General features: G+C 41.6%; 1 protein-coding gene across 2 annotated transcripts in view; it reads right to left on the reverse strand.

Annotated features, from left to right (window-relative positions):
• Positions 1 to 2,249: 2,249 nt before the first annotated feature.
• The window catches only part of TEX14 (testis expressed 14, intercellular bridge forming factor), a 29,885-nt gene continuing 5,174 nt past the window's right edge, over positions 2,250 to 26,960 (reverse strand). For both annotated transcript variants that reach the window (XM_017821700.1, XM_017821701.1), the window contains 30 exons: positions 26,247 to 26,361; positions 25,784 to 25,949; positions 24,897 to 25,033; positions 24,185 to 24,266; positions 23,614 to 23,744; positions 22,649 to 22,762; positions 22,229 to 22,352; positions 21,537 to 21,715; positions 20,880 to 21,031; positions 20,032 to 20,222; positions 19,700 to 19,850; positions 18,415 to 19,361; positions 17,631 to 17,734; positions 16,568 to 16,647; positions 15,754 to 16,020; positions 15,097 to 15,197; positions 14,714 to 14,821; positions 14,052 to 14,142; positions 13,249 to 13,339; positions 11,940 to 12,002; positions 10,741 to 10,868; positions 9,882 to 10,072; positions 8,352 to 8,403; positions 7,690 to 7,761; positions 6,862 to 6,939; positions 5,345 to 5,462; positions 5,056 to 5,151; positions 3,964 to 4,073; positions 3,463 to 3,529; positions 2,250 to 3,277 (listed from right to left, as the gene is read on the reverse strand). In XM_017821700.1, the coding sequence (XP_017677189.1) occupies positions 3,241 to 3,277; positions 3,463 to 3,529; positions 3,964 to 4,073; positions 5,056 to 5,151; positions 5,345 to 5,462; positions 6,862 to 6,939; positions 7,690 to 7,761; positions 8,352 to 8,403; positions 9,882 to 10,072; positions 10,741 to 10,868; positions 11,940 to 12,002; positions 13,249 to 13,339; positions 14,052 to 14,142; positions 14,714 to 14,821; positions 15,097 to 15,197; positions 15,754 to 16,020; positions 16,568 to 16,647; positions 17,631 to 17,734; positions 18,415 to 19,361; positions 19,700 to 19,850; positions 20,032 to 20,222; positions 20,880 to 21,031; positions 21,537 to 21,715; positions 22,229 to 22,352; positions 22,649 to 22,762; positions 23,614 to 23,744; positions 24,185 to 24,266; positions 24,897 to 25,033; positions 25,784 to 25,949; positions 26,247 to 26,361 (4,343 nt within the window). In that variant the 3' untranslated portion in view covers positions 2,250 to 3,240. The remainder of the gene's footprint in view (positions 3,278 to 3,462; positions 3,530 to 3,963; positions 4,074 to 5,055; positions 5,152 to 5,344; positions 5,463 to 6,861; positions 6,940 to 7,689; positions 7,762 to 8,351; positions 8,404 to 9,881; positions 10,073 to 10,740; positions 10,869 to 11,939; positions 12,003 to 13,248; positions 13,340 to 14,051; positions 14,143 to 14,713; positions 14,822 to 15,096; positions 15,198 to 15,753; positions 16,021 to 16,567; positions 16,648 to 17,630; positions 17,735 to 18,414; positions 19,362 to 19,699; positions 19,851 to 20,031; positions 20,223 to 20,879; positions 21,032 to 21,536; positions 21,716 to 22,228; positions 22,353 to 22,648; positions 22,763 to 23,613; positions 23,745 to 24,184; positions 24,267 to 24,896; positions 25,034 to 25,783; positions 25,950 to 26,246; positions 26,362 to 26,960) is intronic.

Raw genomic sequence — 26,960 nt, forward strand, 5'->3', positions numbered from 1 at the left:
ATTTTGCAGATAGCAAGTCTCTGAATCTCATTTTTACCCAATTACTCTATTTAAAAAAAAAAAACCTGTCTGCCTTCAGAGTTAGTTGTCTTTCAGATTTTTGCTCCTGAACACTTGAATTGCTTTCAAAATGAGATGATCCACAGTCACAGGATTCCAAGGCTCTCCCCTCCGCGGTTCTATAATCGCGCACAGGGATGAGCCCCAAACACGTTCCCTCCTCCTCCCACAGCTTCTGCCGATGCAGCAAAGCCGTGAAGGAGTTAGAGGGAAGCAACGCTCCAAGTTGTTCATCACCTCACTAAATTGCCTCACTAACATGCAGCCCACAGCCCGCCGCAGACGGGCAGACCAGCAATTTGCACTGCCATGGATGATGAGGATGAGATGTGGGAGACTGAGGGTTTTTTTTGCCTCCAGCTGAGATTCTCTGCTCCAAACCAAGAACAGAACAAAAATCCCCAAACCAGACTGGTATGAAGGAAATAAGCTGGACGGGGCTTGCAGCAACCTGGTCTAGTGGAAGGTGTCCCTGCCCATGGCAGGGGGTTGGGACTAAATGATCTTTATGGTCCCTTTCAACCCAAACCATTCCATGACTCTATGACCTGCCAGGGCAGGGGGACAGGACATTCATCCTCATCCCCACCTCTGTGTCTCAACCTCCCTCTCTCCACTTTGCTTTCCTACGTGAAGAACAGCTCAGCTCGCATGTGAGCGGCTCAGAGAGGAATTAGAACAGCTCAATATCACTGTTTTAATTTAATTAATTGGCCTTTCATTCTCTGGGAAGCTGAAAAGCAGCATTAGATGGGCCCCTCTGATCTTCTCTGCTGTCTTGCACTGGTCCTTGTTTAATTGTTTCTGTTAATTACAGCTTTTGTGCCCATGCTTTTTGTGATCTGGATGATTTACAGTCATGCTAAACTTAAATCTGGAAAGTACAAGGGGCCGAAAAACTGAAATCTGTGTTGTGTTCTGGCCTCGATAAGGAGAGCAGACAGGCTATGGGGCTACTTGAAAGGCTCCCTACCAACAGAAATAAAAATTCTCCACATTAAGATTAAAAAAAAGATAGGGAAATGGTTCACAGCCTGCTCACCATTTGGTCCGACAGATAAAATAGAACGAGAAATCCAAGGAGCTGAGGAGATTTCACATGTTGCAGACCAAAGTGATACATAATTATGTGCACGCAAAAACTCACGTGTGCCCCCCTCCACCACCCTGCTGCAGCCCTACGGGCTTTAATTACTTCTTATTTAATTGAGCAAGTCTGAAACACAACAAAACGTTGCCAAAGCGAGAGGGGATGACCCTCAGCTATGAGTCACGAGCCACCAAGGGCAGAATCACACAACAAATTTGCAGTTTCACTTTTGCATGGAGTCGTTTCCCTCTGTTCCTCCAGCGTAACACAAGGCTCTGCTCGGCCCCAGGGCCATGTGGAGCAGGATCTTGTTACAGCAGCTTCTATCAGGAATATAAAGTTCTTCTGCCTGCAGCACACAGAGCTCCCAAACAGAGAAACCGGTTGGTATGAGCCCGGGTTAGAAAATATTCAACATGTGTTTAATATTTTTCTATTTCTATTTATATTTAAATTTCATATTAGTATTTATATTTTGCAGTTTATATTAAAATTATATTTAAATATTTCTATATTTAGCTTTAAACCTTTGCTTCATATTTATATTTTAAATATTTCTAGATTTAGCTTTAAATCTTTGCTTCATATTTATATGTAAATATTTCTAGATTTAGCTTTAAACCTTTGCTTAATACTCTTCTACTTAGATTTTAATTTCAGATTTGTGTTTATATTTCATATTTTACTTACATTAAAATTTATATTTAAATGTTTTATATATTTATATTTAAACCTTTGCTTAGCATTTTTGATGTGATGCACAGGGGTGAGCCCCATTCCCAGGCACTGGCCCTGCTGTTATCTGGAGGTGCAGAATTCCAATCCCAGCCTCCTTGCTGCTGGCACTTCTGGTCCAGCTCTGTCACTACCACAACATGATAAATGGATGAAAGATTTCTATTTTCTCTTGATCTTTTCTGAAGAAAGCTCCCCCACCTCTGCCAGTCTGCAGCACCTTCCCTGGAGCAGCTCCATCAGTACCTGGTTGTGTCATGGTCTGATGATGGGAAACATCACTAATAACAAGTAAAAAACCCAATAAAACCCAAAAAAGAACCTCCAAACCAAAAAAAAAAAAAAAAGAACCACATGGCAGCACAATAACTTGGAAACTTTTATTAGTGTTGTTAAACCAAATTAACAGTTACAGATGGGGAGCATTTCTTTACAAAAACAGGAGCGAAGAGGCAAAGGTGGCACACCCAGATGTACAAAACCAGCTAAAATCCCTGTGTGTGTTAGACAGGGAACAGGACAATCCTCCCTCCTGCATGTGAACAGAATTTATCACATGTGAAGTCATATTTATCAAATATGAAGTTGCTGTGCCCATCAATATCTTAATCCAAAGCTCAATTATGTCCATTTTTTTTATCCATCCCACCAAAAACGTGGTTGAATTAAACAACAGGTATCTTCATGACACTACCCACATTTTCTCATATTCCTGTCTAATGCTGGCAGGGAACATATTGCTGCACTTGCAATCTCTGGAGAACACTGCTTTTTTCCTCATTAGCTTTTTGCACAGCAATTAATCCCCTTAATCAGTCAAATCAGTTCAACACTAGATCACAAAAGCACTAAGTAAAGAGAAAACAAGAAATTACCTTGTTAAATTTAATGAGCAAGGAAAAACACACACTACATGGGCTGTAACAGTGCTCCACACTCCAGCATGGAAAAATTCCAGAGCCTGAGCAGCACCAGCAGCCCACAGGATTCCAATCATTCTGTTTGCAACACCAAAAACTGCATAATGCAACAAAATCATTGTGCTGATGAAAATGGGCACGTGCAGGAGAAAAACCACCACGTAGCAGGTTCACAAGGATGTGATATCGAGAAAACACTTCAGTTCTGCAATATTGGTACTGCTTGTGATATTGATATTGATACTGCAGTGATGGCATAAAACCAGTACAAACAGTATTATAACATAGAACATCGGATTTTCTTCTGTACTTGCTGCTGCAGTTAAAAGAAGTCTGGGCCTTACAATTGTTTATGTGGCAAAAAAACCCCACAATTCAGAGGCTGTACAAACAGCAGTAAGCAGATGATAGGTTACAACTTATTCATTATCCATTTTAATCACAGAGAGAGCTCTCATCCAAAACAATTATCCTGTATGGGGAAAAAACCAAGAAATAAAAAAAAAAGGTTACACAGTTGTTTTTTTTTTCTTATATCAAACTACAGGTTGAAGGGAATGGTGCCTCTCTCACCTGGAAAACAGGAATGTATCTCATCCAGCCAGAGAACAGACAAATTCCTACCAAAAAGCCAGTTTAACTCACAGAGAGTCTCACCTGAAGGGCGAAGCTGAAGACAGCTGCTGCTGCTGCAAGTGGGATGTCTGATCTTTGGGGTGTTTGTCTAAAAAAACACATGTAAACTGAGCTCAGAACCAAGAGGAACATGCACAACCACAACAGTTCAGAGACAAGTCAGCACACAGCAGCACACCAATTAAGTGCTACAGATCTCTCTGCTTTGTCCATGAAGTCACATTTAGTAACCAGAGCCCACCCCCAGCTCTGCTGCTCCTGGGGCATCACACAGGACCCTCCCAGGGATCAGAAATCAATCCTGTTTCCCAAACCTGAAGCCCAATCCCTGCCAGCCCAGGTCTAGGGGCCTGACAGAAAACAGGGGCGTATCTGCTAATGCTGTGCAAACAATGAGCACAACGATGTTACCCTTGGATGTTACTTCTACATTTAAAAAAACTACCATCAACATTTCCAAAAATAACCAGTGATTTGGGACAAACTCTGGGTGCATCCAGCAGCTTTACAGACAAAGAGCACCTGCTGAAGTCCCTGCACAGCTTTCTGGTGCTCTGCCTCCAGCTCCAGCTCCTCTTTCCTCTACTCCATTCTTCCTTCCAGCATCTTCTGGATCCTGCAGGCTTGCAGCCCTTGAATGACAGAGTTTTGTGCATGATCCTAATTTTTCCTCACTTTTTTTTTTTGTTTGTTTCAGACAGGATGCAACAGAGCACTAAACCAGAAGCCTCTGGATATACCACATGCCTTTTTGTTTTTATCCTGATCTATAATGTGCATTTGCCCTCCCCAACCCCCAAACAAATTGGCTTTCCCATCCAAAACTGCAGATGTGCTTTAGCTTTACATCCACACACAGACTCCAATGATTCTTTATACAACAGCATGAAGTAAATGTACTCTGACTACAGGTGCAGATGGGCTTTGGATCAACGTGGAAGCACAGGAATTGCTCTGCCCTGTTGGCAGGATCCTCCTGGTTATTGTGATATTTGCCTTCTGTGTGCAATTAAAAAAAAAAAAATTCCTGATGCCAAACACAAGAATGTCTCATGTTCCTCAGTGAGACAGATGTGAGGAATGACTTCTGACCACTCACTCACTGGCATTTACTGGAGTTGTTCAGAGTTACTGAGCTCTGATCTTTAGTTATAAGAGGACAAAAGTTATTTGGGCTATGAATCTTTTCTCTAAAATGATGTATATATAATTTCTGCCACTTTCTTCATTTCCTAATATACTGACATGAAAACATAACCATTTTCCCAAACTCTTCTTTGCAAAGAGTTTTCATGATGCTGTTCTCTTAATGTACATTTTCTCCATCTCAAAAAAAATGCCCCATTCTGTCAAATTATCTCTGATTCCTGTGAACACTAAGCACTGCCTTCCAAATCAATTGAAGTATTTGCTTTCCACCTATGGGAAATTATATTAACAAAACATTCTTTTCCCTCTCAGTTTAGCACAAAGAGTTCACATTGATGTCTCCAGGGAAGTTCCCTGACACGTTTCTGTCTAAGGACTGACAACCCATCTTCTGAAAAGTCCTGCATAGATCCAAACCCACAACACAAAATAAACTTGTGAACACAATACAAATTATCTGCTAACCCAAGAGTGTGTCCCCGAGGTTGTTCCTGGATCTCCTCATCTCCGGGAACTGCATGGAGCATTCTTTCTAAAATATCATCAAGAGTAGAGTGAGCCCTGTTAAATAAAAGATTTAAAAAATTATGGTGATAAGTAAAATACTACAAATTTCAAAATAAACCAGTCATAATTACCAGGGTATTTGAAGTTCGCTTCTGTAAGCATTGAATCTTGTTAAAATATGCTGAAACCATAATTCTAAATATTTGTAACTCAAATACAAACATGTTTTATCATCCTTTTTTCATACCTTTCTGTGTCCTCTGCTAGAGTGAATGACTCCTTAGTCCACGAACTCTGATTTTGCTTCTCATTTCTCTCAGATTCTTCTTCTGACTCTCTGCTTTCCATTCTAATTTGATTGGGAACTACTCACATAAACAGAAAGATTTTAATATCAAAGGCATGTAGGGAGATAACAAAGGAATTAAAATGTGGGTTTATTTATTGCACTTGGGTAAGCTTCCAGTGTCCACTTCTCAATTACTCTTCCCTCAGTCTCCTGATTTTCCACCAGTTAAGCAAATTCACATTATCCACAGCCAAAGGTGGCCAGCAGCAAGGCCTGGATAAATATTTCACTCTAACACGTTTTCAGATTCACAGGACTGAACATTTTCCTTCATACTAAAATGAAAAATGCATGGGGAAAATCAATCTTTAATCTCTCCCCCTTACAATCCCAGATATGGGAGAGAAATCAAAGGAAAACCTGTGGATGTTTGCTTTGTTACCCTACTTAGCAAAACCCAGAGATATCCCCCCCCGGACTTATCGGCAAGTTCTGTTCCCTCCAGCCTGGGAATAAATTCAGCACCTTCTGCTGCGCTATGATAAGCAGGAAGCAGGAGGCTGTCACAAAAAATGGAGTCTGAAATAGCTGTGCTTTATGCAAATACAACAAAACCCACAGTGAGTGAACAACTGCTGCAGTCCTCACCACCTAAAAACAAGATACTCCCCTGAATAAAGCCAAGGGAGCTTCTGTCCTTCAGGAAAAGATCTAACAGAGCTGGAGGATAACACAAACAAGTGCCAGCATCATTCTCAAGTGACTCTGCTATTTAGCTTTTTACAGACTTAACTCATGTTTTGCCTTTTTTTTTTTTTTCCCTTTTTGTCTTTTTTTTTTTCTTTCTCACTGCTGTTCACTTTGTGACTCACTGGGGAAGAAAAGGCACAGCCTATAAACATTTTGGTTTCCTGCTCCTCTGACAGGACGTGTAAAAATGATTCCCACTTAGTACCATTTGCAGTTGCAGAAGCACAAAGATTCACCACTTTGGTGTCTTTGCAACAGAACAGGAAACACAATATTCATGGGGAAGCTATTTTCTTACACTGTGAGATCAGAGGAATTATTTCATGATGGAGAATTAGGAACATTAGCAGCTAATGCGTTCACTGGCCACTTTTTTTAACTGAATCACCCTCCCAGAATGGAAACTTCAGCTCTGTTTGACATCACCTGCCCACCACCTTCACTTTTGTGGGTTTTGGCACCTGTGTTTGAACTACAGTGGCATAATAAAAGTAGGAAATTAATTCCCACAGTTAGACCTGCAAACCTCCCACACCAGATCCCCGTGGACTTCAGAGGGAACACACCAGGAAAGGCAGCAAACACTGGTGGAGGGGGTAATAAGCTAAAAATTGCAGTGTATTGTACAGCTGAACATACAGTGACAAGTATTCAGAGTCATTTTACAGCAATGCAAAGGGAATTTTCTATTTTTAATCCCTACATTAGGACTATTATCAACTAACCATTCATTTGCACTCCACAGTCCTGCAGTCCCACCTCTTTCAGGTCTGGAGTGATGGAATCTTGCTGCTTTAAGAGTTCTGTTAAAAACAGCACATTCCTTATTGATCTGGGTGCTCTAACTTGGCTCTATCCACCCTGAAGTACCATATGATTTATCCATCCAACCCTACACGAAAACCCTTACAGGATAGTTCATACATTAATCCTAAAAATTTCCCCTGACCATCATTTATTCACTTGATGCCAATCTCCACATCGTTTTGGTGAACTGGGAAATAAGATCAGGATGTGCCTGGGTGTCTCATTCCTAAAGCAGTGTCTGGTGTTAATTTAGGCAGAGTTTATCACTGAACAAGCAAAGCAAACTCTTCTCTAACACCCTCCCAGCGAAAACAATGCAGAGTTTTCACACCTTCTTTCTGAAGATGCATGTGAATACAAAAAGAAATGTAAATCACTGAGATTAAGCTCTGCACAAGGACCTGAGGGGTGCAGCTGCCTCCTAATGGAGAACACACATTGCTCCAGGACAACTTTGAAAAATTCAGTGTACACAAAATTCATCTCCACGTTAAACTACATCTGCACTGGCTGTGCTGGCTGTGCTGGCTGTGCTGGCTGCTGTCAGCAGCAACCAACCCACGAAGTGAAAAGCAGAAGCTTCAAGGACTGCCAGTTGTTTCAAGCCGTTGATGCCCAACTTCCTAATCATTGACTGCAACTCATCTGGAAGCTCTCGTGTATTTTGGGCAGTGAATGGTCTGGGAGAAATCCTGACTGAACACAGCTGGGAAGCCTCACACCGTTCTGGGTGAAGTGCCTCTTACCAATCTCATCCAGCAGCTCTTGGACTGGTGGAGGCAGCTCATCAATGGAGGGTTGAGATGCCTCAGAGAGTGCTGAGATGGAGGGGAAAAAAAAATCTAGTTAATTAGCAGTGATTAATCCTTAATAACTGTGACATGGGCTTACATTTTGATAGCATCTTGCTTACATACTTCATTTAACGCCCCGCACGAGCCTGGCTCATTCACATTTTATCAAATATCCTGAAATAATTTCATAATGGAAAAACCATTGAGAGCCAGACTTGCACACTCAGTTCTCAATCCTGTGTCAGAAATCTGAGGCCAGTAATATTTACACTTCAAACACAGGTTGCTTAGAGGTCAGAGTTCTTAGTCTGCAGGTGCAAACACAAAATCCATAACCTAATTAGCACTAGCAGTACACAGTTATTTATCTGTGTACAAAAGCTATTTATCCCTATAAAACAAGATGCCCAGAAGGAAAAAAAGAAAGAAAAAGGGTGTGGGGGGGGAAGAAATAAAGAAATAAACTGCAAACATTTCTTTCAAATCTGATGGCCAGGAAGAAAAAAAAAAGAAGGAAAAAAAAGGGGAAAAAAAGAAACAAACTGCAAAATTTCCTTTCCAGTGTGTTTCTTTGTTTATTGATCCATTTATTTGGGTTGGGATAAAAGACTTACCAGGTGCCTGCCTGGTGTTCCTCAAGGATGGAACAACTGGTGGCAACCCATCCTGTGTAAGACCAAACAGAATGAAACACAAGAAGGTAAATTGGTAAACTGCTGATTTTCAATCCTCCCCTTCAATATATTAAACCCAAAATGAGGTAGAGCCTTCAGTTAAAGCCTTGGCTGAGCATTAAATTTTAAAATAAGGTTTTCAATCAGTTCAGAATATCAAAACAGAGTAAGGTAAGCCATCCAGGTTAGCCAGATGTGCCAAAAATTTTGGTTAGGCTGCTGTGCACTCATCTTTTAGCTGGTCACACATGATCTTTATCCATTTCAACACTCTGAATGGACAACTAGATGGGAAAGGACAGTTCCAGCACCTCTTCAGTGCTGGAATCTTTAATTATTAAAGCCAGACACACCTATGCACCAGAGAGCCCCCCCCAAAAAATCAAGGATTTGTAACCACCATAGGCAAGTCCTCAAAATGGAAACAGGGGCTTCATGCTCTTAATTCTAGAATAAGATTTTAGGCAAGGAAGTGACACAATGAGGGATCTCTGCAGAGCCAGGCAGGGCAGCTCTGCACTGGGAATGGGTTTAATGAATTCCAACCCTGCCACAGGAGCAGAACACCCAGACCCAACCTGTGTCAGGTCAGTCAGGCAATGAACAGACACTGCTGCTCTGGCTGAACAAACTCCAATTTAATCTTTAAATGACAAACCCCATCAGTGAATAATAAGAAGAAAGGTGTAAAGGCAAGTATTTTATATCAAACTGTCAGGGAAGGCAGTTAAGATAATGCTGTGGCTCAAGAACACCTTCAGTTCCAAACAGATTACTGGAAATCACTCCAGTGACCTTGGAAACCGTCAGCTCCAAACTGATTTTCTGATACAACAGAGCCGATGACATTATGTCAAAAAGGACATTATGTCCAAAAAGGACAAACTTAACCCCCTCAGACAAGGGCTAATTTACTTTCTCCCACCAAGTTCTGAGGGTTCTTCACTTCCACATGAAGACTTTCATGCTCATGTGTTCATTTTCATTCAAGTTTATTCCCAACTTCCATGTCAAAGGCCTGTGGTTCCCAAATCCCTCGTGAATGCAGGGGGGTTCAGGTTGTTGCCCCACCCAGAAGAACAACTGATGAACTCCCTCCCTGCCCAACCAAAACTCACCTTTTCAACCCAGCCACTCTGCAGGTATTTACCACCCTGGTGTTCCAAGATTACCAGATCCAAAAAGACTGGGAAATGGCAATTCTTTACAGCCAGGGAAGGGCCATTCTGACAGTGGTCAATATTTACATACAATTAAGTGCAAGAGGAAGTCAACTCTTTCTACCATCAGTGGCAACACTGCTTTGAATTCAATTCATTTCTGCCATTATATCAACAGATCCAGGATTCCAAAATCCTCACAAAGACCTACAAGTATTTCTGCACTTCTCTTCTAAAATTTATTTCTAGGAAAAGTATTTTTAAAAATGTTTTAAAGCATGGCTGGCATAAACTAGAATTTCTGACTTACAGGCTCTTTCAGTTCAAACTGGCAAACTCTTGAAGCAGCCCCTGGAATTTCCATGCTCCTTTCCCCTTCATAGGCTGTAGTGAATGTCTTGAACATTGTGGAGGAGGCCTCTTGAGAACCACACAGGGAAAAATCTGACGCTAATTCATGGCAGTGTTTGTATTTCTCAAAGGCTAATGGAACTTTTTCTTCTAGAATTAAAAAAAAAAAAAAAAAAAAAAAAAAAAAAGCAAAGCTGGAAAATTATTTTTGGACTTTTTTTCATCTTTATTAATTTCAAGAGAAGCAGAAAGTCAAAAGAGAACAGGCACCTGCACAAGAAACTCTAAAAAACCAGTGTCCATAAATGACCTCTAAATAGAAGACCAACTGAAGTTCCACCTCAGACCTTACTTATGCAAAACTCTGCCAACTGAGAAATTCCAACTCCTGTATTACACCAAATTAATGAAGTAGAAAGCAAATGATAAATCACTTGAACACCTGAGTTCAACAAACATTGAGATCACTTTATCAACACTCTAAACACCCCGAGTGCTTATTTACATTGTCTTTAAAACGCTAAAATACACTTCAATTTTAAATATCTGAAAAAAAGTCTGATTTATGAAGGCTGCCATTACCTACTAAGCAATCATCTTTCAGAGACCTTTCAGACAGTGCTTTTTTCAGCTGCAAATTCTCCTTTAGTTCCATGTCAGAGATGCCCTTTGTCAGTGAGATTTCAAACAACGTTTCTTGTGGTTACTCATTCCCAGCCTGGCATTCCTGCACTGGCACCGTGTGAATGGAGCCTCCAGGACTCACCCTGATGGAAAGGTGAAGTAATTCCCTGTGAATCCTCCCCTCCCTGCATTACCTGAGCCGAGGGGGGTGCTGACACTGGTCGGTGCATGACACAGTCTGGGCGTTTTACACTCCACATCCCTCGGGAAGTTCTCCTGCTCACAGGGGATACTGGACAAATCCTGACTATCTGCCACCGATCTGAATTATTGAAAGATGTTCTGACAGTTAGAATAGCCGCTTCCTGCATCTGTGAATCACCAGCTTCTGCTATTTTCAGGCTCTTTAAATTTTAATTTCGGTCGGTCTTATCTAGTTCACCAGAGGGAAGAGAGATATTCCCTTCGAAAACTTCCCAGAGAATTCTTGGAAGGCTCAAGATCACCATCTTCAATAATGTTGCAGAGACAGAAAAGGTTAATTATTTGCTCTCCCTTCCTTTACAGGATTTCTTAAATAACCCTCCTATAAAAGCAAGCTCAGGAAACAGCCTCCAGAAAGGGCAAGAACTTCAAAAGGGAACCACAAAGTAAAAAACTCTCCAAAGCCCAGGGAAAACCTCAAGGGTTAACAAAAATTAACAGTCCATTAAATAAGACTAACTGTAGGTTTAAGGAGCCTTTAAAAGAATTACTCAGATAAACTGAAACTGCTGAAGAGGCACAAGGCAGTGATACACACCCAGGTTACAAAAAAAATGTAATCCCAGGACTGGGAATTATATTGAGCAAACCAACATTTTGTGCAGAAACACCCTGGATTACATCGTCCTCAGAAGGCCATGAAAGGACAGATCTACTGGTACCAAATCAGGAATTTCATGCAAATCTCCATTATCTGTAAAAATAAACTCACTTTATTAGTTGAGTCACAAACACATCCTGCAAAATTTTGTTCCTGAAAATCGCGGGACTATTTTTGTGATGAAATTTATTTGGCTCCACGGTAACGATTTGCTCTTTAAAGTGATTTTATTTCCTCTGTGCCATATGGAGAGAAGAAACGAGGAATCCTAACACTTGAATGTGAAGATTAACACCCAGTTAATTACTTATGAATATGAAAATATTTCAAACTAAGGACAACTGTCTGTGATAGCTCTTTTATACCAATCTCACAACCTATCACGAGAGAGAAAATACTCTTTCAGTACTCTGGAGAGTTTTCTTTCTCTCAGCTTTGGTTTGTCTCATCTCCCTGTTTTGCACCAACACAGAACTTTCACAGTGATAATGATCTACTTGCTGAAATTTTGGTATAATATGGTCTTACACATCTTTTTCTTGGCATCCTTCCTGTGGCTCCCACAGCATCGCTTCTCGTGCTGCATCAACACTGAAATGAGGGAAGAAAGGTCTTATTCACTCTCTGAAAGTTATGAAAATGGAAGCATTTAGTCTCTTCTCTCTCAAAAAATTTAAAGAACTGCCTTCTCTCTGAGGCAGGCTCACAGAAACTTTTTGCTTAAAACCTTAGAAATATGGAGAATGGTAGGAGACAAATGTCATTTTAAGCAGATGATGGATTTGTATTCAGTAAGGAGGAAATTTCTAACTGACACACACGGCTTCAAAGCAAAACTGAAAGTTAAATAAAAATCCATGAATACAAATCATCAGGTTGTTTTATCATCCTCTGATCTGTTTTGTAAGGTATTCTCTCAAACTGTGACAAGGCCATTCAAGGTCAGAGGGGATTAGTCAGATGGTCGGGGAGGAACAGCCCTCCCTGCCCTGCTGGCAAAAGCTCAGTTCCAAAGTGAAGGGAGCAACCAAAACTTTTACCTTAAAGCCAAGTCATTCCCACACTTTCTGCCTGCCTTTGAGACAGGTAACTCAGTTTTTCAAGTGAAGAGGAGGCAGAGAGAAAAGCTCTCACTCCCACAACCGAGAGTGTGAGCAGCTCCAGCTCTAGAGGAACACAAGAAAAGCTGAGCTACAGGGAGCACTGGAGCTTTTAAAAAGCCTCAAAGCCACTGCTCAAAGACTTTCACTTAAAAAATCCTTGCCCTGAACATCCCCCCTTGCAGCACGAGGTGACTCTGGCCAACTCCTGTGCGTGACAGTAAAACATAAAATCTACAAAACGCTGGACATAAAAAGCTCCTGTTTGACAGATGAGCCTGCAAGACTCCAGGCACGGGCTGATGTTACCTGCAGGCAAGATCCAGTGAGCAAACTTCCATCAGGCTGCTCCCACAGGAGCAGGGAGGGGAAAAGGCACGATCTTCATGCCACTTGAGCTCCGAAACCAAAGCACAACAAAATTAAAACAGATGACTGAAGCCTTAATTTGAATTAGCTTTGCTCTGTTAAAAGGAATTGTAATATGAACATGACTTTATTTTTCCTATTTTAGCTCCCTCATTAAGCAGAAAAACCCACCAAACACTGTAAAAGACAAAACCCCTTGAGACTTCTGAAGTCCTTTTCTTGGCAAGGAACTGAGATATGTAGATAATCATTAAAAACCACCACTGGCATCTTATTTGAATATTAGATATATAAGCAGAATTAATGAAGAGAGCACACTTTATCATCCAATTTATGCTTGAAGGAACAATGAAAATGAGTCTCTCTACCTGACTACAGGCATTTGGCTCAGTCGACTCACTCCCAGCTTGTTACTGCCACACTTCTGTGTTCCTGTGCTGCAGAACAGCCTTTTTCCTCCTGAATACAAATAACAAATGTTCCCCGTTATTGGGTTTTGCAAGTACAAAAGAAAACAACAAAACTCATTGAACAGGAAATTGCAACTTTATTAAATTTTTTTCGGTTCTTGTGACCTTTGTTGTTATCAAGAGACAAATGTGTTTTAAAGATGCATTTTCATAAACATACCCCAGCTGCCAGACAGTCACTGAAGCACTGGGGAATATCACAACATTTACAAGTTTGAGCTAAAGGAGACAACAGACCAGAGAAACAATGATGATTCTTCCATTATTCTGCACACGCACTATCAGCTCTTACAGTCTTTAAGCCCAAGATCCTCCTGGCAATAAGAATATTAATGTGTAAATACAACTTCAATTCAGTTTCCAACGCCACAGCAAGTTGCATAAAAAGATTAAATGTAGCCTCGGGGTAAAAAAACAAAAAAAAAAAGGTTCCAAACAACTTCTGGTTTGGCTTTTTAACTGAAGCACAGCAAGTACAAAAACATGGCATTCAAAAACATTTCAGGCACTGCAATGCCCAAACCTCACCTTCCAAAATTCTCAGTGTCCTGAACTCTCACTAAAATAATGAGGAATAAGAGACCAAGTGACCCTAAAGGATTAAGCTCCAGCCTTTTGACAGGAGTGCTGCTGGCAAAAGTGTAAGTGCAACAAGACTCTGTCCTGACTCAGAAATGCTTCAAAACAAACAGCACATTTACCTGAAGTCTGAACACTTGATTTTGCATCTTTAGGCAGTTTCTGTAAAAATCCTGCACAAGCATCTTCTGATTTGCCCTCAGTATCCGAGGTCTGAAAGGGGGGAAAAAAGGAAATTAATTCAATTTCTGACAGGGAAGATGCAAAGGGCAGGAGAACCTTCATGGGATGATGTTCCCAAGAATCAGAATGGAGAGACAAACAAGAGCTCATCAAAAACCAGCCAAGATTGGATTTAATAGTCTCTACAAAATTTAGAATCTTCAAGAAATTAAGGAAGACTGTTTTAAGACTATTGAATACCATCATTGATAGAGCTGTGAAGGAATGGCTGAGATTATCAACTACCAAAAATTTTTCTCAATTACATAGCAAATAAATTAATAAAACATACCCCTGCTGTTTTGGGAGTCTGGGTGTTTGTGGGGTTTTAATTGTTTGGGGATTTAGAGCTTTTTTGGGGGGGCAGAGTATGTGTTTTAAAGAAACAGGGTTAGAATTTTCTCAGTTTTATCTATATCTTTATTTGCAGATATTATTTCAAAAGAAAAGAACAAAAAATAAAAATCATTCTCCCATTTTCCACAGCTCTCTCCAAACCAAATGGGAGCACAACTATACATGTTGAGTAACTTAGGTCCAAAGTCTTTTCTGTTATTTTTACCTCTAGTTCTGAACTTCCCTCAGGAGGAAGGAAATAATCAGGAGTGAAGAATTCTTCAGACACATCAGGAGGTGAACTAAGGGAACAATGCAATTCCCTCGAATGTCCCTGTGAAAGACATCATCACCTGAGATGCTTTCCCCACTCTATTAATAAAGAAATCACATTTCACTCAATAAACAACAGAGCAAACTGAAATTCCACAGACTTTGCTCACTCTGAGTTTCATCCTGCATTACATTATCTGTTCCTTACATTACCTTGATGGTTTGTAGAACCAAACAACAACAAAAAAAGGGGGATTGTTACTCAGATCAGCAGCCAGGCTGAACTGTTCCACAGACAACTAACTGCACCCGGATTCCTTGGATTTCTGTACGTACCCTAGAGAGATTCTCAACTTGTTGAGGAAGGACTGAGTTCTTATGAATGGCTATTCCAGACTCTGCTTGTTCATCCTGTGATGGCAACTGGCACCCCCTCCCTAGGATGTCAGAATGGAACAAAATTATTAGGCAAAAAATAACATGGGGTGATCTGAGCCACTGATGGAATATCAATGAGAGCAGACAGTAACACTAATTGTCTGTCAGGAACATGGAGAAACCATGACATTTAAATGCTCCCCTCGTTAATCCAGGCAGGGGAACCTTTCCTTGTTCCTTTATCTGTAAGTATTACAAAAGCACTACCCACTAAGCTGCTACAGAAAAAGCATCTCTGTGCTCAGACTGAAAGAAATAAAGTGTGAAAACACTGGTGGAGCTGTAAACTTTGGGTCTCCCATGCTGGTACATGACAGTAATCAATGATGATGAAGGGTCTCCAAGCTCACTGGGTGTTACCTCCCCCTATTAACACCTAATACTCATCTTGTTCTATTCTTTATGTTCATCAAAGACTGAGTGATTGACCTGCTTGGGGGGCAAGACTCTGCAAGATAACACTGACAATTCTTGTCACAGAATCACAGAAGCTGAGAACTGACTGGAGATGGAGACAAAAAGAGAAGAAAGGTTTTCTTTGCTCCTCAACCTCACCTGCAGAACTTCTGAGTGCAGACTCCAGATCACTCTCCTCAGATTCAGTTCTCTCCTCCCTGCCAGGATTCCAAGGCACAACATCATCACCTGGCTGCCACATACATCTTTGCTGGGCTTGTCTTTTTGGGGCTCTAGCAGTGACGTGTTGGAAGGGTTCCTTTGCACTCTCTGCTTCACTCTCAGATGTCCCTTCACTGGCTGGACAGGGACAGCTGAGCTCCAGCTCTCCTGAGGCCACTCTTCTGGCCATTCGCTTCACTTCAGCTACAACACAAAATGAACAAAGCTGTCAGTTCACACACCAGAACCTGGACCTTCAAAGCATTCCCTCTGCTTCATTGTGCCTGCAGACTTGGAAATGCTCAGGTTATACCTTGTAAACGCCTTTGTCATGAAAAGAGCTAAACATTCCCTTCCATTTTAAGGGAAGCTTTAAAACCTGCAGGAATTGATATGGACAAGTCTTTACGTGAACAGCTTTGGTTAGTTTGAGTCTCTATTATCCATGCCCGTGCTGCCATCCACTGGTCACTGCCATCCTGCCCTTCCTAAACCCATACACTGTCCAAAACAAGGCTAGAAATTCCTTCAGCTACAGAAATCAAACCATCTTAATGTGGTTGTGATTATTTTATGCTCGGAATGTGCAAGACACAGGATCCCACTCACTTGGTTTTCATCCAAGAACAATCCAAGAGATCTTCAGCAATTAAGGCAAACAGACCTTTCTTCATTAAGAAACGAAGTGTTAAGTTTTAATGCACTGCAGTAAAACTTGATATTAATGCTGATTTAACAGTGATTTACTTACTCCTCCAGTCTGGTTGCATCATCCTCCTCTCCTCAGTTATTTTTTCGCTGTAAAATTCAGATCTTGGCTTTGAATAGCTCCTGCAATAAATCGTTATGAAATGCACAACCTCTGCTAATGCACAAGTGTATTGTGTTAAGTATTCCCCAGCCAGTAAAAGACTAGAAGTTGTTTTAACATTAATTAGAACACGTGTGCTCTCAGCCTTTTAACAACCCAGCAGATCGAGCTGTCAGAAGCTTAGAAAGCACAGACAGTTATTTAGGTCTATTACAGATTAACCAGACAAGCTGTACATTAAACTCTAGATCTCAAAAGCTGTCACTGCCTTCAGATGATGCAGTTCTATAAACACTCAGACAATGAATCATGTGGAGATGTGTTTTATTCCAGTGATCAGTGGACAACTTCAGCCTTGGGTAACAACCACCCTGCCACCAACCTAATCCTAACCCTAACCTGACCCTCTGACCACAGGAATATTTCTATTCTAACCAACTGTGTCCTTTACCAACAGGTCTTACTGATCCAAATGGGTCATGAATCGATTTTAAAACTGCAAGTTTTCCTGACTGATTTGACCCAAACACTGAAGGAGGTATCTATCCCCACCTTTCCAGCCTTCCAGGTAAGATACCTTAACTTGCACAAGTTTTGCCAGGTGCTTTTAACATGTGATTTCCACTCAAACTCAGAAATACAAAGAGATGACATTAAAAGTATTTCTACTGGGAACTGAATGAGGCTGTGCCCAGAAAGGAGAACCACCCTTCCCAGTAACTCACCAGATTGCTCTCCTCAGGCACTGGTAGTTTTGGGCCACTGACCTCCCTCACAGAGGCATCTGAAATCTTTTCACCAGCCCTCTTAAACTGCCCTGTCACAGCAGCCCCCCCTCAGCTCTGCAGCTGCCAGTGACTCACAGCAGGGTCCTCACTGTGCTTCTGGCTTATTGAAGAACATTTAATGCCAGCCTTGATCCTCGTATGTCTCCCTCTGACAGGGGCTCTCTCAAGAGGAATCTGTCAGAATTAACTCTTCTACGAACACCATCAAAACTCACCATCTCCATTCTTCACTTCTTGCTGCAGGATGTGAATCAGCTCCTCTCTGACCCTGCAAGTTCAACTTTTTTTGGCATCTTGCAGATCCACGTGGGAGTAAACGCTGAAATGAGTCCAACAAGCCATGATTCAGCACACACTGGGCATTCTGGCAATTACTAGTTGAGCTGTCTGTGAGATACACTAAGAACCAGACCGTGCAAACTTGATTTCCTGGGTTATATTTTAGCTGCACTGCTCAGGAGAGAGGATGACAAGCCCAGGCCTCAGCCTAGCAAATACCCTGCCCAGGATTTACAGCAGGGTTCATATGTAGGCAGGCAGACTATCAAAACATGTGGTTTCCAGGGGGATGAGGGGACCTAAATGACTCAAGATTATTCCCACAGCAGATCTGTACATGAATTTCTCTCTTTCTCTTTGGGCTACTTGTAGTTAATACCGAAAATGATCCAGAAGCCCTTACTAATGACAGCTTGGACCTCAATGCAAACAAAAGTCTTTCTCCACTTGGCCTTTTCCCTGGCCAATCTCCATTTTACTACAGGATTTTATACTGGGCTAGTATTTTGCTGGGAGGAGTGGGGAGAAAGAGGAAACAATTCTGTTGCACTGCTGAGCTGACTGGTTTCATTCCTATATATAATGCACATGGTATGTGCATATATTTTAAAAGACAGTTCATCCCTCCCCTTGGACACCACCCATCCAAACATCTCTTTACCTGCTGAGGAACACAGAAGCTATAAACACAGCCATGCTGCTCAACATTTTACATTTTACCTCGTGGTTTAGGTTCATTTGATCATCCAGGCTTTTCCTCACGCTGCAGCCGAGATCACGATGGTTGTTTTCAATTTTACTCTTCCTCTTTTCATTTTGAACTGCCTGTGTTTCCCTGGCTGTCTTTGAAACAGCCTGGAAATTGTCTTCCCCCAATGCTCCTTGTGCTTGACACGTCATGGGGGGTGGAATACAGTCACTGGATGGTGGACCCACAGCTTTGGGTAAAAATGTGTTCACTCCACAAAAAGGGTGATTGGTGTCCTGGGAAGCATCATCAGACCTGTTACAGTGTCCTTCTTGAAAACTCTGCTTAGAAAGCTGACTCATTCTGATTTTTTGGAGCAGCTTCTTTTGCTTTCCAATGGCCTTTAATCTGTCCAGGTTCTCCTCTGTCCTGCACAGGGAATCTGCTGCCTGCTGCAACATGCTCTGAATAATCTTTATATTAAGGACACACTTGCTGATGTGCTGCTCATTTGGGGAAGGACTGTTCCCTCTTCTCCCAGCACCTCCTCTCCCCTGTGCCAGGTCAGAGGCCTCACTCACCTCCTCCTCCTCCTCTGCAGTGAACTCACTGCCCGACTCTGAGGAGTCACTGTCCTCCTCATCCTCACAGGATGCTCCAGAGGACACAGACAGGACTCCCAGGGGACTCTTATCTTCTTCCTTCTGCTGCCTTTCTGCATCCTTTAGAGTTTGATCTAACCCAGATCCCCCTTCCAGGAAGTCTTGGTGAATGTCTGGATAAGTGGCAAAGATTTCATTGATTTCAAAGCTACACAGACTTTCATCCACGTCGCTCTCACTGGGGGTTGCCTGGACTTCAGAAGCCACATCAGGACTTTTGTCCTGTGCAACTGGCTGCACACTGGTTGATGCCTCTTGGACCACCAAAGCCCTGTTCACCTCACGAAAAACAGGGTCTCTTGGGGCAGGAGAGCCATCTGAAAAATGTGATTTTAAGCATTAAGCCATTTCTCCAGAAGTCCATCAAACACGCTGCTTTTGCACATCTGGGAGGTAATTTCAGAGATTACATGAGCAGCATTTAACACCTCTGCTGAAAACAGTGTGCCTGAACAATAAATATTAACCAGGCTCAGTCTTGAGTCTACATTAACAATTAGAGTGGTAGCTAAAATTCAAAGCCAACTTCTTTCTACTCTCAAACTATGTCACCAAACCTGTAAGTGCTCCCATTTTAATTATTTATGTTAGATTGTTATGGACTGAGGAACACACTAAGTGAAGGACACATCACATCTTGCTACAAGGAACTCACCAGCCGTGGCTGTCTCTTTTTCCTTGAATTCCACTGTTCTCCTCTGGCAGCTAAAAGCTGATGCCCAACAGATGTTCACATCTGCAAAAACAGCAGGTCTTCGTGCTTTTGACATGTCATCAGCATGACCACTCTGAGACTTAACCAAGTCCTGTAACACAAAAAAAAAAAAAGGAATAAAATACAACTATATTTGACAGCTCATTCTCTTCTAAGGTGGTTTCCCTCCAAGATCAGATACTCAGTGCTGGATTGCCTCCCACCCAGATTGAAGCACAACAACTTGAATCTGAATGGCCACAAAACCGAAAGATCACAATCCTGGAAGACACCTTTAAGTCATTTTTCAGTATATACTGAATATCCTGAAGCTTCATGGAGCGGTTCCTCTGCTTAGGTTCAAGTCCTGACTTGACAACATCATAATAGAGCATAGGCAACCTGACATCTGCTTCCAACTGCTCCCCTGAAATCATGAGCTGCTTAATAACTGAGTCTTCAAAACCTTTCCAGGGGGGGCTCTCTGCAAGACACAAGTACAGACTTTATGTCACCAGCTGTAAATCAATGTTAATTAAAAGAAAAAAAGCAGCATTATTGCCTTCCCATCCCCTAATTTACAGCTGCTGTCATGAACCAAATGAGCATCTCCTCCCCATCTTATTCCAACACTGGAGGCTTTAAAGGGAGCTGACAGCAATCTCTAAAGGACAGTGACACTGCAAACAACTGCTCTGGATTCCTCATTACCAACCAGCTAATAGAGGAATTCATTTTTAGGGTAATTGTTTATCCCATTTCACTGTCAAAGTAGTCACAGTGAATACAAAACATACATTACTTGTAATAACAGCAACAATCTCTAAGTTATTGTAGTGATCAAAGACATGAAAGCTGCCCAAGCTCATTGTGGACACTGCAAAGAGTTAACTGAATATCATGAAGAAGAAAAATAAACAGCAGGAAACCACACAAAATTCTGTTTCTCTAATACCAACGTCAATCTCACCCTTAAGCTACACAATTTTAAGCTTTCTGATTACATTTTACAGAAGTTTCCAGTAATCTTTGTTATTGTCACTAACATTTGGGTTTGGGTTTTGGTTGGTTTTTTTTTTGCCTGGTTTGTTTTTCAAGTTAACTCTGGATGAGCCCTCAGAGCCCAGAGCTGTGGATTTACCTGTCAAGGCCTCCTGCAGCACTGCACAGAAGCTGTAAACATCTGATTTGACTGTGACAGTTCTCTCAAGGGCAACTTCAGGAGAGCACCACCTGTACAGCTGGACTGGGACAGGAATTCGGGTCAGATCACTGTGTTCTCCACTGTCTTTGCTGCATAAAGGGGGAAAAAAGTCATAAATTGGGAGACACAGCACGCTCACACTCAACTACAAGGTGTATCTTTAGGAATTAAACACCTGAGTGTGTCACAGCTTTTAGCTTAAATACCCCCATATGCAAATGCAATATTTCCACTCCAGTAAATGTCTTTTTGGCAAAGACTTTCTGGGGAAAGCAACAAATTTGCACTCAAAAAGAATGAAGGAAAAGCTGAGCATTTCCCAACAGGAGCTTTACAAACAACCCTTTAGCTCTGGCCATGGATAAAAATGCAAGAAGGTGCCACCTACCCTGCCAGCATTTATTTTTCAATGTATAGGTGTGCCTAGAAGAGAACTTCAGTAATAATTAACAGAGGAAAGGAACGAATGTCCCTCACAAAAGAAACACTCTTTGTATCACTGGTGGCACTTAATTACGAGGTGTTGAATCTTGGGTGGTTTCAGGTAAACTTCTGTTTGCCCATTTAACAGCAGCACCGAGGGAAGTTCTTTACCTCTGTATCATGTACTCCAAGTTGCACAGCTTTGCCTCCCCAGCAGAGACAATCTGGATGGCATAGGAGGAAAGGGAACGGTGGATGAAGCCCCGGGAGTGCAGGAAGCGCAGGGCGTCGATGACCTGCAGCAGCACGTGCAGGATGGTCTCTGTCTGCAGCACTGGGAACTCTGTACGCTGGAAAAAAACACCCCAGAGCCACCAAATTTACACTGCAGGGCTTTAAAGCTCGAGCCAGGGGAGATCATCACAGTGCAGAAGGCAGCAAACAAAGCCAACTGAAATACACTGTGCTGAAAAGTCAGATGAATTGCTCTCGTTTGTTCTCAAGACCAAACCAAACAGCAACACCTTAAATAATTAAGAATGGAAAATATATTGGCTGTGCCAAAATTCTGAAGCAGAATGAGCTCTTATAATCCCTCGCCTGGGACTGCAATGTCTTCCAAGTAATTTAGATGTCTGCACTCAAACAGTTAAAAGAAATAAAATAACTCAACTGCAAAAAAAACCCCAAAACATCAAATGACAAAGATAAAACACAGATCAGCGATTAAAAAAAAATAAGAACCACAACAGAAACTCAGATACACAACTGAGGATTTTGTCTTCTTTTTCTTTGAGTGAAGATGTTGGATGTAGTTACTAAACTTAATTAATTACTGTTTAAAACCCAAGCATTCCAGTTACCCTTTCATGCAGGATGCTGTACAGGGAGCCAAAGTGAACCCTTTCATACACTAAACGGGTTTTCTCCAGGTCACTGGACAGACAAACAGACATGAGCTGGAGCAAGTGAGGATGGCGGAGTTTGCTGCAAAGGGAGAGGGGAAAAAAAATTTGTAAGGCAAATCTGAGATTGAAAGAAGAAAAAAAAAAACACCCAGAAGGATGGGAGTTATCAATACAACATGAATGCTTTTCACTTTTCACTGAAATATATGATTTTAAAAGAACAGATTTTAGGAGTGGGAAGAGACGGGAAGACAGAACTGTGTTTTTTTTAACTGGAAAGAAAGTGCAAGCCCAGCCTGCCAGTCCTCCCGAGGTGAATCCCATCCCTGCCATCCCTGGGGACACCCAAACCCCAGGAGGAACATCCTTCCCCACCTGCTGTGCTCCTGCTCTGCCAGGAGGAGGTCGGCCAAGCGCAGCTTCCAGCTGTGCTGAGGGGGCTGGAAGCCCAGTTCCTTCACTGTCACTCTGCTGCCTCCCCACACGAGGCTACAAGGAGGAGGAGAGGAATTTCCACCAGGTGCTCCCTGCAGTATTTTTTTTACAGTTATGCAATTTTTTTACAAGGAATTTTGTAATTCTGAACTGCTCTGGTGCTGCCTCCTGCTGTTATTGAGTATCCTGGCTATTGCATCCACTCTTTCAAACTGGCAATAAACACACCCTGCTAAGGCTGATTTTCACTGTCCAAAAACACCTTTCCATGACCCCAGGTAAAGAATAAGGGCACCCCAAAACTCCTTTCACTAAAGGCCATCAGCCCACTGTGACACAAGTGACAGCTTTGGGAAGATTAAATCACCAATTTGTCAGCTCTCTGGGTGCCTCTGACACACAACTATTTGCTTAATATACAATAATTAACACACAACACCAGAGACAGAACTACTTGCTCAACACACAGTAATTAACACACAATGCCAAAGATTTTTTTAAAAAGGCTCAGTCTGCCCTTGCAACTTTTGTTTCACCACAGGTTTGAGCAACTGGGCTGCCAACCTGCATATCAGGAGGCCTGGCCTAATATTTACAAGGGCTAAATGCTGAACAACACAATCTGTGCAACCCCAACCATATTTCCCACCACAAAGGAATCAACACTGAAACACTGCAATCAGTGATTAGCCATAATTGGGTTAAAATTGCCTGTAGGTTGCACTTGTCCTTTCAGACACCAAGGGAGTCTGATGTTAACCAGTGAATGCAGAAAACAAGCTGCAAGCAATGAAACAGTGAATAAATATAGAATGGACATGGAAAACTATCCGAACAAAGCACTGGCACAACCACCTGCTGTGCAGTAGTAAGAGAGGGGCTAAAATCCCTCTGATCCCACTTACTTGGTCATGATCATGAACGGCCCAACGTGGTAAGAAAATGCTGGTTCATCATCTGCCTGAACCACTTCTTTTTCCCCAATAATTGGGAGAGATGCCAAGTAGCCCAGGTGCCCGTTGCCTGCAAGATAGAACTGGAACAGGGCATAACCAAAGGGATGTGCAACAGTTCCCAAACCCCATCACATCTGCCCCGAGCTCATTGACGACATCAGTGCAGTCACTGCACCAGGAGCCTCAGCCCAAGCACCAGCACGAAAAGTTGAGGTTTCAGTGTCAAAAACTTAACTTCCTAGTGAAGCTGAAACAGGGAAAAGCAGAATCAGTCACTGGGAACTCCCAGAGGTGACATTTAACAGGAGTCTCTACTGCCTGTTCCAAAACTGCTTCCTCCAACAGGGCCCATTAACCACTAAAGGCCTGAGTTTTCCTGCTTTTCACAGGGTTTTTTTCCACCATTTCAGTAGAAATGAGAATGCACTGAAAGTTAAAAATAGCAACAGGTGGGATAATTACTGTGAGTCTGAAAAGCTGTTCTAACATCTTTAGAAAACCATTACCCACAGGATCTTACCTTCCCAAAACCGAAGCTGTAAATGTTCTTGGCTACATTGGCCTCTCCTTTCAGTAATCTACCCAAAGCACTGTCAATGTTTCTGAACAGCAAAAACACAAGCAAGAAGAGTAATTAATATGCCAAGGCTTGGAGCAAAATACAAATTTAGAGAGAAAAAAAAAAAAAGCAGAATTTCTGCAACAGCCACGTAATTCAAATGTTGCATTAGACTGGTCCCACATGTGTAATGTGGATGTCAAAATTCCAAATTATTGTGCAACTCATTAAACCTTTTTAAATACACTTGTGTTATGATGTGTATTTGTTTTTTAAGCAAGATAGCCAATAAATATATACATATACACCCACACACAGGCATCTTGCATTGCTTTTTGTTCACAAGTATGTATTTTTCCTAACATGTAGCCGACACAAAAGCTCTTGAAACAGTTGGAAACACCCCAAAAAAGATCTGCAGTGACCTTAAAAAGCCAAGAAACAAACTACTTCATGTTATCACCACTTTAATGCTACTAAAATCCAGTGCTTTATATACTGATTTCAAGAGTTTCTCTTAATATACAGATATTTACAACCATCAAGTTGCCATTTGGAGCTGACCCAACAGGAATAAAAAGTACCATCATTCCTGACACACAGTGGATGTTGTCAAAAAGATACAATTGTTAATTTTAAGACAATAGAATGTGGAAGCAGAATATCTTCTTACCCCTGGACAAGGCCACCAAACCTCGAGGGGCTGGAGACCAGAGCCTTTGATGAGCCAACTTTCCTGAGCAGATCAGAGGGGAAATTCTGAATGGCAGCCTGCATGTGCAGTGTACACTGCTGGATAAATTCCAGCATCTGGAGAGGAAGGGGAGGGGAAAAAACAACAAAAGAATTTACTTCAGAACGAGATAAACCACTTTAAATTAATAAATCATGACTACTGAAAAAAATAACTGGTTACTTGCAATATTTAAGTGGGTATTTTGAGAGATGCATACATGAAAAAACTGAAGAAAATCAATTACATGAAAATGGAAGAAGAGCTTACTTCAAATATTAGGTGACAAACTTGCAAGACTTCACCCGCAGAAAATTGTAATATCAGATTTCTTTTTAAGAGGAGCATTGTAATAACAGGAAAGAGGAGTATCACGAGCTTTAAATCAATACTGCAGTCATGAATAAGCCTTTCTGATGTCACATATCATTGCAAAAATGATCCACTTGCTGGCACTGTTCATGCACAGACTGGGATACACCTGAAAACTACTTCAGGGGCACTCCTGAGTGGCACATCAGGGGTGGAGAACAAGAACAAAGGCCTGTTGTTCTCTCCTTGCTCACTTCAGGTCCTAACAAGTTCCACAGACACACCCCCACAGCTGAGCAACACCTCAGTTAAACAACCTGAGTCATGAGGACCTCAAAATACCATTACTGATGTTGAAAAATAGGGCTGAATAATTATCTAATAATATCTAATAATTATCTAATAATTTTCTAACATGTAACCTTATTTAAGCCAAGGGTTTCTCCCTGGAATGTTGGAGTTTCTCCACGTTGAGGTGAGGATGTGAGCACGTATTCAGGTGTTCACACACATACCTGGGCACTGCATTCCTTCCTGGCTGACAAAGCCCAGTGCTGAGGAGTTCTCCCATCTTTATCATGGGCTCTCAGGTCACCTCCTTCATCCAGTAGCTTGCTGAGGATCCACTGGTTTCCTGAGAAAGCAGCTGCATGGACTGGGGTGCTCCCGTCGAGACAGCGACTGAGGAACAGCAAAGCAGGAATGTTTCATGTTTGGGTCTATCCCTGCTCCACTCACCAGTGGAGGGGGGAAAAGCAGCACATCTGGAATGTTTATGTACCCCCAAGTAACAAAACCCCTCACAAAATAAGGAAAATTACACGCTCACCTCCGAGGAGCTTTGGCTAAAACAGCAACGTGCATCTTAATCCCTTTTTCATTTTATGCACAGTGAATGTCGGGCACTACGTTGACCAAACCCACTAAAAGGTTAAATATTCGCTTGGCTTTCAAAAAGAGAAGCATTTTATACTTAACTGATTGGCGTCCGAGCCGTAATCCAACAGCACATCCACGATTTTACTGAGACCCAGCAAGGCAGCAGTGAAGAGACAGGTCTGGCCCATGGAATTCACGGCATCAACCAAAACACCTGCGGAGGAAAGAGAAGGTTCCAAGCTGGTGCTCGTTCCCCCCTCACCCCAAACAAAAACCCACTGGTCCTGATGATGGTATTCCTCCCCCTGAGGCACTGCAGGTATGAAAATACAGTAACAGAAGTGGAAAAAAAAAGAGCAATGGAGTTTCCTTGAGACTTTCTATGCGTATCAGGCACTGCTTGTGCACAATGATTTTAAATAAAAATAATAATAAAAGATGGTATTTACATATACTTACATGTACAGTGTAAGTAGTAAGTGCTTATGTACTTACAAATATCTATTTATAAGTACATTATATGTACATATATATACATTATATTTACATATAAGTACATCATATGTACATATATATGGACGTATAAGTACGTTCATTATGTATTCCATTCTTTATAAGCACATATATATAAATATGATAATATGATACATAAATATATATCACATTACATATATATTATATTTCATACATAATATCTATTATATATATTGCATTCTTTATATGTACATTCTTTTTATGTACATATAAGTACATTCTTTATATATTACATTACATATTACATGTAAGTACACTTTATGTACATATATGTACATA

This window comes from Lepidothrix coronata, unplaced genomic scaffold (genome assembly GCF_001604755.1).
Source record: "Lepidothrix coronata isolate B3197 unplaced genomic scaffold, Lepidothrix_coronata-1.0 Scaffold91, whole genome shotgun sequence".
Taxonomy (NCBI): Eukaryota; Metazoa; Chordata; class Aves; order Passeriformes; family Pipridae; genus Lepidothrix; species Lepidothrix coronata.